The 12008-nt window shown below is 48.4% G+C and overlaps 1 protein-coding gene across 1 annotated transcript; it reads right to left on the bottom strand.

Moving 5' to 3' along the window:
- Nucleotides 1-2655: 2655 nt before the first annotated feature.
- LOC114706506 (BPI fold-containing family A member 5-like) lies at nt 2656-8607 on the bottom strand. Its single transcript, XM_028888895.2, has 9 exons — nt 8508-8607; nt 7394-7662; nt 6820-6976; nt 5495-5602; nt 5055-5204; nt 4098-4176; nt 3754-3817; nt 3371-3445; nt 2656-2827 (listed from the first exon to the last, which is right to left on the bottom strand). The coding sequence occupies exons 2-8, from the start codon at nt 7650-7652 to the stop codon at nt 3405-3407; spliced, it is 858 nt and encodes a 285-aa protein (XP_028744728.1). The 5' UTR covers nt 7653-7662; nt 8508-8607; the 3' UTR covers nt 2656-2827; nt 3371-3404.
- Nucleotides 8608-12008: the final 3401 nt, after the last annotated feature.

Below are 12008 nucleotides of genomic sequence, written 5' to 3'. Positions count from 1 at the left end.
ACATTAGCTCCCTCTTGTGGTTGCAGAGACAACTGCACACCGACGCCTGACTAGTGGCCTGAAGATCTCCTGGGCTCTAAGAAGTCTAGGACAGAGGCTGGTGAGGCTCCACCATCTCCCTTATTTACTTCTCATATTCCTCTAACTGGTCCTCACTTTTTATTCCAAGACATCTATATTCCAAGGAGATGGCTTAGTCTGTAGAGTGCTTGTAAGAACAATAAAGAGCTGGGTTCGATCCCAGCACTTGGATCTTCGGGTTCAGTGACACTACTCACTAAGCCACCCAACCAGCCCCATGGAATAAAGTTTAAAAACTCTCAGAAGCAAACCGTCTTAATTAGAAGGTGACTGCAAAGTAGATGGGAGCGAGACTGATGTTAGTAAGTTTACGGTTTTTAGGTAATATGATGAGAAGAATCTCTCTCTCCCTTGCCTCTGTATCTAAGACAGCGTCACCCGAGAAGAGCTCCCTCCCAACCAGGACATTACTCTTGCTGCAATTAAATGGTAAAGGAGTTGTTATGGACAAAAGCATGGCTGCTTCCCGGGTTACAGTTACTTCACGCTTTGTCTGGACTCTACCTGAGCTTGCCTCACACAGGCCCTCAGTGGGGGAGGCGTGGCGGATGGAGAGATGCAGCTGGAGAACACTTTCTTCACTGCCCACTGGAGTAATTCTGCTTTGATGTGGGTTGGCTAGAGTGGAGAGGGACACTGATGTTGAATAACCAAGCCCTGAACCACAGTCATTTTCATCTTCAAAGAGAAGAAGATTTTAGGGGAAAACGTGGTTTGCTGGGACGCTGTGTACCTGTGCCTCTGGCTACTGACTGAAGGTCATGCCCAGGGACGTCTGGAAGGGAGAGACAAGATGGCTTTTAGCCTCACCCACAGATGCTCAGTTGCTTCTTCCAGAGTGCGAGCTTGATTCTCCCTGGCTAGTTGTGCTGGTGTTGAAGGCATAAAGGGATCACGGAGAACACTTGAGACTTGGCACTGTTTTGGCAGGACTTGAGTCCCCGAGGAGAATCTGGGAGAGACCATTGGTGAAGGTTCAGCTTCAGCTATAGAAGAAGCACCAGGGATGAAGAGATCATGGAGAGGAGCTGAGGACTGGCACTGTGTGGCAGGTTTAAAGTTCCCAAAGAGAGCTCAGGAGAGGCTATTGGTGAGGGTGCAGCCAAGTTGCTGAGGAGAGGCCAACATTTTGGAGATGCCAGTACCACAGATGGTGTGACCATCAAGAATATTGGCAGCCAAGAAGTGGAGCTGGCTTGAGCCCCGGGCAGCACTGTCTGTCCCGTGGCAAGCCCATCAGAGCCCAGAAGATCGTGAGTGAGTCCCGGAAGTCTGACACCGAGTTTTACATGGTTGAACTTTGGTTTTGCACTGGTCTGACTGTGACTGTGTCCTGGTTCTTTCCTCTTGGAGTAAGAAAGAGTTTAACTTATTTTTTATTTTACAGGAGCCCACAATTGAGAGGTGTTGGAATTTTAGAGAGACTGAACTCTTAGAGTATTTGAATTTTTTGGTTTGCAGCAGAGTATTTGAAGTTTTAAAGACTGAGACTTTTAAAAATTGGAATGTTTTATATTGCAATACCAACATTAACATGCCATCTTGGGGGAAAAATGAGAAAGGAAAGTTTTAGTGGAATAGTGATGTGTCTGTGTGTCAAGTTGCCAAGGGGCCAATTGTGCTGGCTAATTCATGTCAACTTGACACAAGCTGGAGTCATTTGGGAAGAGGGACTCCCAATTGAGAAGGTGCCTCAGTAGTGCATTTTCTTGATTAATTGTTAATGTGGGAGGACCCATCTCACTGGGGGTGATGCCAGGACAGACAGGTAGTCCTGGAGTATATAAGAAAGCAGGATGAGGAGCAATTCAGTAAGCAGCGTTCCTCCATGGCTTCTGCTTCAGTTCCTGCTTCCAGGTTCCCTCTTGAGTTCTTTCCCTGGCTTCCTCCAGCGATGGATTTATAAGCTGTGGAGTGAAAGAAACCCTTCCTTCCCAAGTTGCTTTTGGTCATTTTTTTAAACCTTAGATTTATTTATTAATTAATTTATTTATGTGTGTGTATGAGTGTTTTGCTTGCATGTATATATGTGTACCCTGTGTGTGCCTGGTGCCTCCAGAAGCCAGAAGAGGGCACTGAGTCTCCCGGAACTGGAGTTATAGATGGTTGTGAGTCTTTGTGTGGATGCCACAAATCAAACCCAGGTCCTTTGCAAGAGCAACAGTGCTCTTAACTATTGAGCCATCTCTCTAGGACCTGGTCATGGTGTTTATCACAGCAATATAAACCTTGGGTAATACACCCACCCTGAGATATAGACTGGAGACATATATATCCTTACACACTCTCCTTCCATGCCCGGCTCTTGGACATCTCTTCCATCAGCTGCTTCACTTTTTGTGTGGTAACACTGTATGTGCAAACATCTATGCCTGAGTATTTATCCACTACCAGCATCCTTACAGACACTTTGTAAGGACAGAAGGGCAGTATCTGAACCCCAGCCCTCAGCTGTTCAAGACCACTCAGCTCTGTGATCTGAGTTCCAGCTCTGGTGTGGCCATGGCTACCTAGGCAGGGCTCCCCCAGCCTCTAAAGCCTCAAGAGATGGGAGGAACATAAGACCCCAATGGATAAGCAGAGCCATTTTATTTAGTGATGAATACAGAATATTCATCAAGCCTGAGAGAGGAGGAGAGCAGGTTCCTTGAGAAGATGACCATGCCATTTTCCAGGACTTGGGTCCCCTTCTGTGAACGATGGGAAGCTGGGCATGAGGAAGAGGACAGAGCAGCAAGAAATTGTTCTGTTGGGAGAAGAGTTCAATCAGGAGGGAGACTCTCACTGGTACTGTTCCATCATCACCTGACACTCTGTGGGATGGGAGCATGCTAAGACTCAACGCTGTCTCTGTGGCTTCTTGTGCATGTGTTTGAGTGTGTGTCTGTGTCTGTGTACTCATGAGGGCTTGGCTAGTGAGTCTGCATATGTGTGCCCATGTAGATGAGTGTTTGACTGTCATATATATGTGCTTGAGTGTGTACCCATGATAACATGTTTCTCTTCGAAGCTGTATTGCTGTGGTTCTGGTCCGTCGCCACATCTTGTCAGTCATTCTACAGACTTCATGTATCTCTGTGTGTCTATGTCTATGTTTGCCTCTTTCCTGGGGTATTGCTATAGCTTGGGTCTAACATCTTTCCCTAAAGCCCACGTGTTAAGGACTTAGTGCCCAGAGAGGTGCTGCTGGGAGAGCTGCTGTGGGTGCTGTTGTCTCAAGAGCCTTGCTTTCCTGTCCTAGAGGATGACAGCTAGTCCACAAATGCTGGGAGATGGGAACAGCACTTACCATCTCAGCAGAGACAGGGCCTTTCTTGGAGGGCTTAGGCCTTAATGACAAATTGTACTCCATGCAGCAGCAAGTCTAGGAAAAAAAAATGACTAAAGTTATGATCCAGAGGGAAAGGAGTCCGAAAAGAACCTGAGTGTCTCCCGAGGCCCTGGAGTACCAGCCATGCTCACCAACCATACCCAGACATGTCAGGGAGCTCTAGGTGTTCCCTTCTAGCCAGCCTAGCTGTTCTCAGGTCAGACTGAGGAGGAGGCAGACTTTATCTCAAACACATCTGGATCATTCATGGGAACCAAGACACCTCCAACCAGGGAGGGTGTGGCTAATGAGACCTGGCTGTCCTATGGTGTGTAGGGACAAAACTTGGAAACCGTACTTACCAGCAACATCATGCATCAGGGTGACATCCAAGAGGCTGAGAATCCCGTTGACCAGAGGACATACCTGACCCAGGCCAGAGAGGGGAGTTAGGCACAGGACCTCCTGCAAGGAGACCCTTGGAGAAGCAGCATGCCCAAGGTGGAATAGATTCAGGGGTACTTTTTACAGCCCAGAAGAAGCCAACCAATGTGTTTGGAGGGCCAGAAAGAAGTAACACAGACAGCTGGACCACAGGACAGATGGACTGATGGATAGATATTTCTCATATGGAGTAGCTCAATTTATCGCAGCCCAAGAAGCTCTAAGACCCCTAGAGCAAGGGACTGTCCCTTTGATCTCTTACCACACCCTGCACCAGGCCAGGAATGACTCTAGTCAAGACGTCTGTGAGGCTGTCTATCAGGCTTTGAAGGGGACTGAGTCTGGAAGAGAAAGGCATGGGTGTGACCCAGAGGCTTGGGGTTGGTCTGGAGAAGTTCAGCAACCACTATGTACACTCAGTCTTGGCACCCAGTAACTGAGACCAGGCCTTGCACACTCATGTCCATGGCAGATGTAATCACAAGGATCCCAGCTGTGCACACACAGAGGAGTGTAGAATAAACACACATTTCAAGGACATAGTAGGTACACAACAAGACTGTGGGATCCATGAATGTATGAAAAGTACTTAGTTTGTAGTTGTCATGGAGACTTAGTGAAATGATACACACAAAGCCCACAATATATGTATTTAGTAAATGTGAGCCATGGTATGGACAGGTCCTACACACCATGAATGACTGGGCCTTCCCATGTGACAGACAACTGGAACAAATAAGTGCTACATCTCTTTACCTCTTAGGAGGATTCTGTCAATAACCTCAATGTAGCTTTTTTTTTTTTTGTTGTTATAGATAAGCAAAGTGAGCCCAAATGGGAGGAACCCTGGCTAGGTTCATGTCAGAGGCTCTCTGGTTCTCCTCATCAGATTATAAAAAGTAGTCTTAAACCATATTCTATATTGTCTATCCAGCATAAAATTCGTCATCTTGGTTCAAGAAGGGGTAAGTGAGCATTTATTCATCCATTTATTCATCTATTCATGCACCTGCCTATACATGTCTCCCTACCCACCAAACGTCTTACCATCCATTCATCCATCCATCTAAACATCCATTCATCCATCCATCTACCCACCCATCCATGCTTCATCCCCCAACACATCTTTCTTCCTGCCCTCTTATTCATTCATCCTTTCCTTGTTCCATCATTTTATCCTGCTATCGCTGGGCAAGAGAAGCCAGCCCTTTGTCCTTACTTGTTAAGCAGTGAGATTCGCAGGCTGCCAGGAGAGTGAATGCAGTCACCAATGACCAGACGGCTCCTCCCATAAATGTCTCTCACAGCATAGATTTCTGCGGTGACATCCAGCTTCACAGCCAGCTCCAACAGACTTCCAACCACGAGTCTGACAGAGAAGGCACACACAGCTCTAATGGCATCTGGCTTCTCCCATTCCAAGGTGGAGGGTTTCTGCTTGGCAGGAGTCCCGGCCTCACCTCACTCCATGACATCAATGACAGTGGCATTGATCTCTGTGCCCATTAGAAAACAAGGTTCAGAGAGATCACGTGTTTCCCACATGACCCGAGTTTGTTCAACACATCAAATGGGTAAGGTTCATGGCTCAGGCCTCTGCAGCTTTCCATAGTCATCAGGCTGTCCCCCGAACCACCACCAGCCTCGGGACCCACTCACGTGTTCACTTTGAGTTCAAAACCCAGAGGGATGGTGACGTAGAGGCGGTGGAAGTCATAGCTCTGCACAAGACCAATTTCCAGCAGCTGGGGATTAGTGACTCTTATGCTGGTCAGGGAGAAACATTAGCATGTTAAGCCTCAAACCAGGGAACCACCTTTAAGTAAATTTACTCATCACAGAGGAAGAGCTAGCCTCCTGGGATCAGGACAATCTTGGAATCAGAACCACCCAGGGTTCTGAGCCATGCCTCTATCATTTCAAACTTTCTCCTGGATCAGATCCCGACATACTCTATCCTCTGTTTACCTCAAGTCTAGGAGATATTTGAGGAAAGGGACTGGATGTGCTAGTTTGGAGCCCTTCAAAGAAAGATGCTGACTTTTAACTTGGCAGGAAGATGAGTCATTGGATATGGGGGAGGGTGGATGGAGGAGGGAGCGGTTGGATGAAAGGTGGGAAGATGGATTCATGGATGGGTGCACTGTCAATGGAAATGACACAACCTGTCCTGATCTCTAAGAGGCAGGAAGTTGGGAAGAATTCAGAAAGGGTGGGAGGGAGCCTTCCCTGAGCCATCCACGGTGCCAGGTATTTACCCTTCCCTGGTCTCTTCTCACAGATGGAGAAACCAAGCCCAGGAGACCAGGTGCCTGACCTCAGGTCATCCAGCACAGACAGTTCTTATGTCAATCAAACTGAAGTCTGTCTGGCTGTCTGCAGGTCAGGAAGCAAAGGCCTGGGAAGCTGGGAATCCTGGTAATAGTCCAGTCTTACTAAGGACTAGGGCTCGAGTATCTGGTCCCTGGTAACAAGCTCCCCATTGTGGCTTTGTGCCTAGGAAGCTCTCGGGTGGCTCATGGGGAGCTCCACATCAGGTCACATCACTTAGGTGATACGGTTGAGGACAGGCTAGTGACAGCTGACATTCCCCAGATGGGATGAGCACAGTGAGTGCAGTGGGTGGAAAAGTCCCAGCTTGGGGCTTCTCTGAGTTAGATTCCTGACTCTGCACCACCCTAGCTGTGTGAGCGCAGGCACATCTCTGTGCCTCAGTTTTTCCATCTGGGAACTGGGGATTATGGAGCTGACATGGAAGGGTTGTCATGGAGATAATAGCTGTTGGGGGAGCCCAGGATGTGCCTTAGGACCGAGGGCAACTCCAGGTCCAAAGGGCCACTGTTCCTGGTAGAGTGGAGAGAGGCCTGGGGACGGAGTGTTGGTTCCATGCTCAGCCCACCCCTCTCTCTCTGTAGGGCTGCTGCCTGGGGCTGGCAGGTCTTCAGCTGTTAGTGGGAACCAAATCCCTCTTTGGGGCAACTCACTCGAGGATGTTGTTCAGGATCGGGATTGATGAGATCACTTTTCCAAGCACCCCGACCAGGCCACCAGCATTGCTTCCTGCTGGTCTCACGTAGCTCAGGAGAGGCATGTGTTCCAGAAAGCCCAGAATCCCCCCAGACAGCAGGCCTTGGCTGAAAGCTGCAGAGTGGAGAATCTCAGGGTTCACATCTGCTAACTCTAGAGCAGCAGTTCTCAATCTGTGGGTTGCAACCCCCGTGGGGATTAAATGACCCCTTCACAGGAGTCTGCTAAGACCATCGGGAAACATAGATGTTTGTATTACGATTAATAACAGTAGCGAAATTACAGCTATGAAGTAGCGATGAAAATAATGTTATGGTTGGGGGTCACTACAACATAAGGAACTGTATTAAAGGGTTGAAGTATTAGGGAGGTTGGGAACCAATGTTCTAGAGCCTTAGACCTTCTCACTGATGATTCACTTCCTATTATTGGGAAGTTGTATAGATCAGCGCACACATGTGCAAACACACATACACACTGACACACACACACACACACACCCCTGAAAGAGGCTGTCACAGATTCACTTACCATCTCTGAAGTTTCTAGCAAGATAGTCTGTAGGATATGTGGATATGACTGGGGTTGCCCCGTAGGGCAGGCTCTGGCCCAGGTGCAAGGGCCGGCAGTAACCCACAGACGTGGGCAGGTTCTGGTCCAGGTGCAAGGGCCGGCAGTGACCCACAGATGTGGGCAGGCCCTGGTTCAGGGGCAAGGGCAGCCCTGCCAGCTGGGCCGAGCTCTGGGCCAGCAGCCCACAGAGGACAACGAGGCTCCCAACTAGAAACATCTCTTGGTACCTGCAGAAAGAACAGCAAGTCACTGTGGTTTGGATATCAGAGTTCTCTGCACTGCCTACCCTGTCTCAGGCATGAGTTTCTTTCCTCCCCTAGACCCCAGGGGGTGATAACTAGCAACAATAGCTAACACTGCCATGGTGTAGTCTGTCTCAGGCCACAGGCTGATACATTCAGTCACCAACTTCATTGTCACCACATCCTCAGATGTGACAACCCCCACTGCACAGTTGGAGCAGAGGCCCAGTGACTCAAGGCAGTCTCCCCCAAGGTCACAAGTTGCAGCAGAGAGAGGAGCTGAAGTCAAGCTTGCCTGACCCAGAAACTTGTGTGGTTAAGTGACCGTCAGGTTTACTCTGGGGCTGGGGGACGTGACTGTGGTGGCCTGACCCTTTGCCCTCACCCCTGCTCTTCAGTGTGGATGGAGAGGCTCCAACATGGCAGAGGCTGAAGATCTGAACTGCTTGGCCATCATCGGCCCTGCTAAGGGATCGTTCTTTGGTCTGTGTTCAGGCCGTGATGGTTTGTGGATACCATCAAGAGCCACAGAATGTCCAAGGTCACATGACCAGAGATAGCTTCTCAACTGTGATGGGTAACCTCAAGTTAAAATATCTTCCCTAGAGTGTTGACTTAGGGCATGTTGAGAGCTCACTGCTCTATCAATGCTGCCCTGTCTAGGAAAGGTGAGTGAATGGCCAGTCCTTGCCCCTGACCAAGGCCATCACTGTTTCTCTTGTAAGGTCCCCTGTTAGTGACAGTACAATCTGCGAGCACCAGTCTAGTGTGAGGGGCTTGGCCTCCTGCTACCCGTAGCGTCTGTGGAACAGAGGAGGGGCAGGTCTCACCTGAATCTCGAGGTCTCGGCGGCTGTCCTGGGCTCCTCTCCTACCACTTCTACTGAGGAGCTGACAGCCTCTTTTATAGAACAGGACCCAGGAAACGTAAGATTAGATGATGTGCTTCTAGATAATTCCAAATTCTGCAATCTGGTGGCATCTTTCAGGGTTCTGCCAAGTAAATAATTTCCAATCACCCAATCAGGTGAGTCAGCTGTTTGGTCTACAAGTTCAACAAGACAGCTTGTGACAGGAGATTATTAAAGACTTCACGGTCTCATGCATGAGGCTCACATTGGAGATCCATGCTCCTGAGTGGCAGGAAGATCAGGTTTGGAATGGAGAGGAGCGGCCAGAGTAGCCCCGTCAGGAACTTCATCCTTAGCTCTCAGACCATATCCTTCCATGGCCTTGTTCTTTTTCTCTATTTGGTGATTTTTTTGCTCACACACTACATGTGGCCTTCTCCGCTCTGAACTATCCCTTAATTCTGTGCACCTGTGTGTGTGTGTGTGTGTGTGTGTGTGTGTGTGTAGGTGTGTGCACACGCACATGTACATGGTGTTTTCTAAGTCCCTGGTGCATGACAGTTAGGTGCCTATAGGTCCTCACAAGATTCCTGGTGGGGATGCTGCTTGTTTCCAGAGGAGAAAACTAAGGTGTGGTTAGGACAGGGGCAGAGTTAGAAGTCAACTCACCGGGTGATAACGGCATTCAAACAATGGCAGCATTGAACACATGCCAGGTCCTCAGAGCCCCACAGGTGGGATGGATGAGTGTTTACAGTGAGAACCGGGGCTGTGGTGTGGGGTGCAGGGCAGAGAGACTTGGTCTTTCTCCTGATCAGTGTGCTGAGAGATGAGGACAGCCTCCTCTAATTCGCTTGCCCTTTGCTTTCCCGCATCATGCCTCCCACTCTTTTTTTCTTTTTCTGAATATTTAATTACATTTTAAATTTATTTTACATACCAACCACGTTACCTTTCCCTCCTCTCCTCCCGTTCCCTCCCCCAACCTCTCTGTCTACTCTCCCCACCCCCATTCATTCCTCCTCTGTCTCCATTCAGAATGGGTAAGGCCTCCCATGGGAGTCGACAAAGCATGGCATATCAAGTTTAGGCAGGACCAAGCTCCCCCATGCCCCTGCCTCAAGGCTGAGGGAGGCATCCCACCATAGGGAATAGGTTCCAAAAAGCCAGTTCATGAATTAGGACAGATCCTGGTCCCACTGCTAGGTGCCCCACAAGCAGACCAAGCTACACAACTGTCACCCACATGCAGAAGGCCCAGGTCGGTCCCATGCAGGCTCCCTAGCTGTCGGTCTAGAGTCTGTGAGTTCCCACGAGCTCAGGTCAGCTGTTTCTATAGGTTTCCCCATCATGATCTTGACCCCCCCCTCATATAATCCTTCCTCCCTCTCTTCAATTGGACTCCCTGAGTTTGGCCCAGTGCTTGGCTGTGGATCTCTGCATCTGCTTCCATGATGAAGGTTCTATGACGACAATTAGGGTAATCACCAATCTGATTATATGAGAAGGTTAGTTCAGGGACCCTCTCCACTATTAATAGGAGTCTTGTGGATTCCTAGAAATTTCCCTAGCACTAGGTTTCTGCCTAACACCATAATGATACTCTCTCTGTCAAGATATCTCTTTGCTTGCTCTCTGTTTCTGTCCCTCCCCCAACTCGACCACCCTGATCCCTCATGTTCCCATTCCCCATCCCCACTCGCTGTTTACCTAGAAGATTTCATCTATTTCCCCTTTCCAAGGAAATCCATGCATCCCTCTTAGGGCCCTCTTTGTTACCTAGTTTCTCTAGGGCTGTGGGTTATACCCTGGTTATCCTTTGCTTTACATCTACTATCCACTTCTGAGTGAGTACATACTGTGTTTGTCTTTCTGGGTCTGGGTTACCTTACTCAGGATGGTTTCTTCTAGTTCATCCATTTGCCTGCAGATTTGATGATGTCCTTGTTTTTTACAGCTGAGGTCTCTCTTGAATGTACTGTTCACGTTGGCTTTGCGGGCTGTTCTTGCTTTTGCAACTGCATTTCCTCAGTTTCAGTTCCTCAGCCCAGGGCTGGAAACCTGCAATACTACAGGGAGTCCTGTTACAGAGTCTCCTGTCACAGAGTCTGTGACCCCTGGGAAAAGACCATAGACTCAATCCAATTACAATGAAGAGATTCATTGATTAGCTGCTGGCAGGATGAACAATCTCTGAGCCAAATTTGAGATTGCCGTGGAGCAGGAGTGTGGGAAAGGACTTCTAAAGGAGAAAACCACACAAAGACCTTCAATATCTGCACAAGCAAGCAAAAGCTGTTCTGTTCTGCCAAGTTAAGTGGTTAAGGCAACTCAAAACAATCGTTGGGTATCTGTGTAAGCAAGTTACAGAAACAAACAAACAAACAAACAAACAAAAAGCAGTTAGCCATATCATAATAAGTAGATAGTCATGGCTGTACATTTCTGCATAGGGGGGTGGTCACTGAGTTCAGGGTTACTGGGAACTTATCTTCCGGGGACTGGAGTCAGAGACAAATGGCTGGTGGGTATCAAGATGAATGCCTACTCAAGAGTTTCTTCAGCAGATAGTCCATGGCAGCCCTCTCTGTTCAACATCCCATAGTAATGAATGTCACTCACCATAGTAATGTCCCTCACCATAGTAACGTCACTCACTTTGTCAGAACCACAGCGTGGGGTTCACCTGGATCTGTCTCCTCGTGTTTTCCCATCTAGTTCTTTCAGGTTAAAAGTTATTAATTGGACGCATTAATGCACATATGTACCAAACAACCCAGGGGCCAGATATTTGATTTCCCAGAATAACAACGTAAGGGACATTTGTTCGGAAGACATGTAATAAGACGGGCCACTGGATGTTCAAAACTCATATCAAGCTTGAATATTCCAGCTAAGTCAGAGTCTCCAAGCTTGATGTTTTGCTTTGATGTTGACTGGTTTCAGATCCTGGTGCGGCACAGTGTGAGCATCTTCCTCGGTGACCTTCTTTTGGGGCCAGTGTGAACTGAGTCATCACACCAGGAACACACTCCTCCTCATCTAGGTATTATCTGTCTTTGTTCCCTTTGTAATTAGACTATCAGGTCAATACCTTCACAGTGTTCTATTACACTGTACAGGGCTGTAGTGGTTTGGATGAAAGTATTCACCACAGGCTCAAGTGTTGTAACGCCTGGCCTTGGTTGGTGGCACTGCTTAAGGAGGTTATGGGGCTTTTAAGAGTGGGAGCCCGGCTGGAGGAAGTACACCACAGGAAGTGGGCTTTGACATTCTGTAGCCTCACCTCACTTGCAGTTCATTCTCTTGGGTTCCCAAGAGAATGTTGACAGAAATGTGATCAACCAGTTTCCGGCTCCAGCTGTCTGCTGCCTCCCTACCATCATGAAGTTCCCTCTGCAACCATAAGCCAAAACAGACTGCCTGTAAGTTGCTTTTGGTCATAGCATTTTAGCAGAGCAACAGAGAAGTAACTAATGCA

The sequence above is a fragment of the Peromyscus leucopus genome, chromosome 4, assembly GCF_004664715.2.
Source record: "Peromyscus leucopus breed LL Stock chromosome 4, UCI_PerLeu_2.1, whole genome shotgun sequence".
In the NCBI taxonomy this organism is placed as follows: domain Eukaryota; kingdom Metazoa; phylum Chordata; class Mammalia; order Rodentia; family Cricetidae; genus Peromyscus; species Peromyscus leucopus.
The sequence above is the reverse complement of the archived record's forward strand: the minus strand, read 5'-3'. Positions and strand labels throughout refer to the sequence as shown.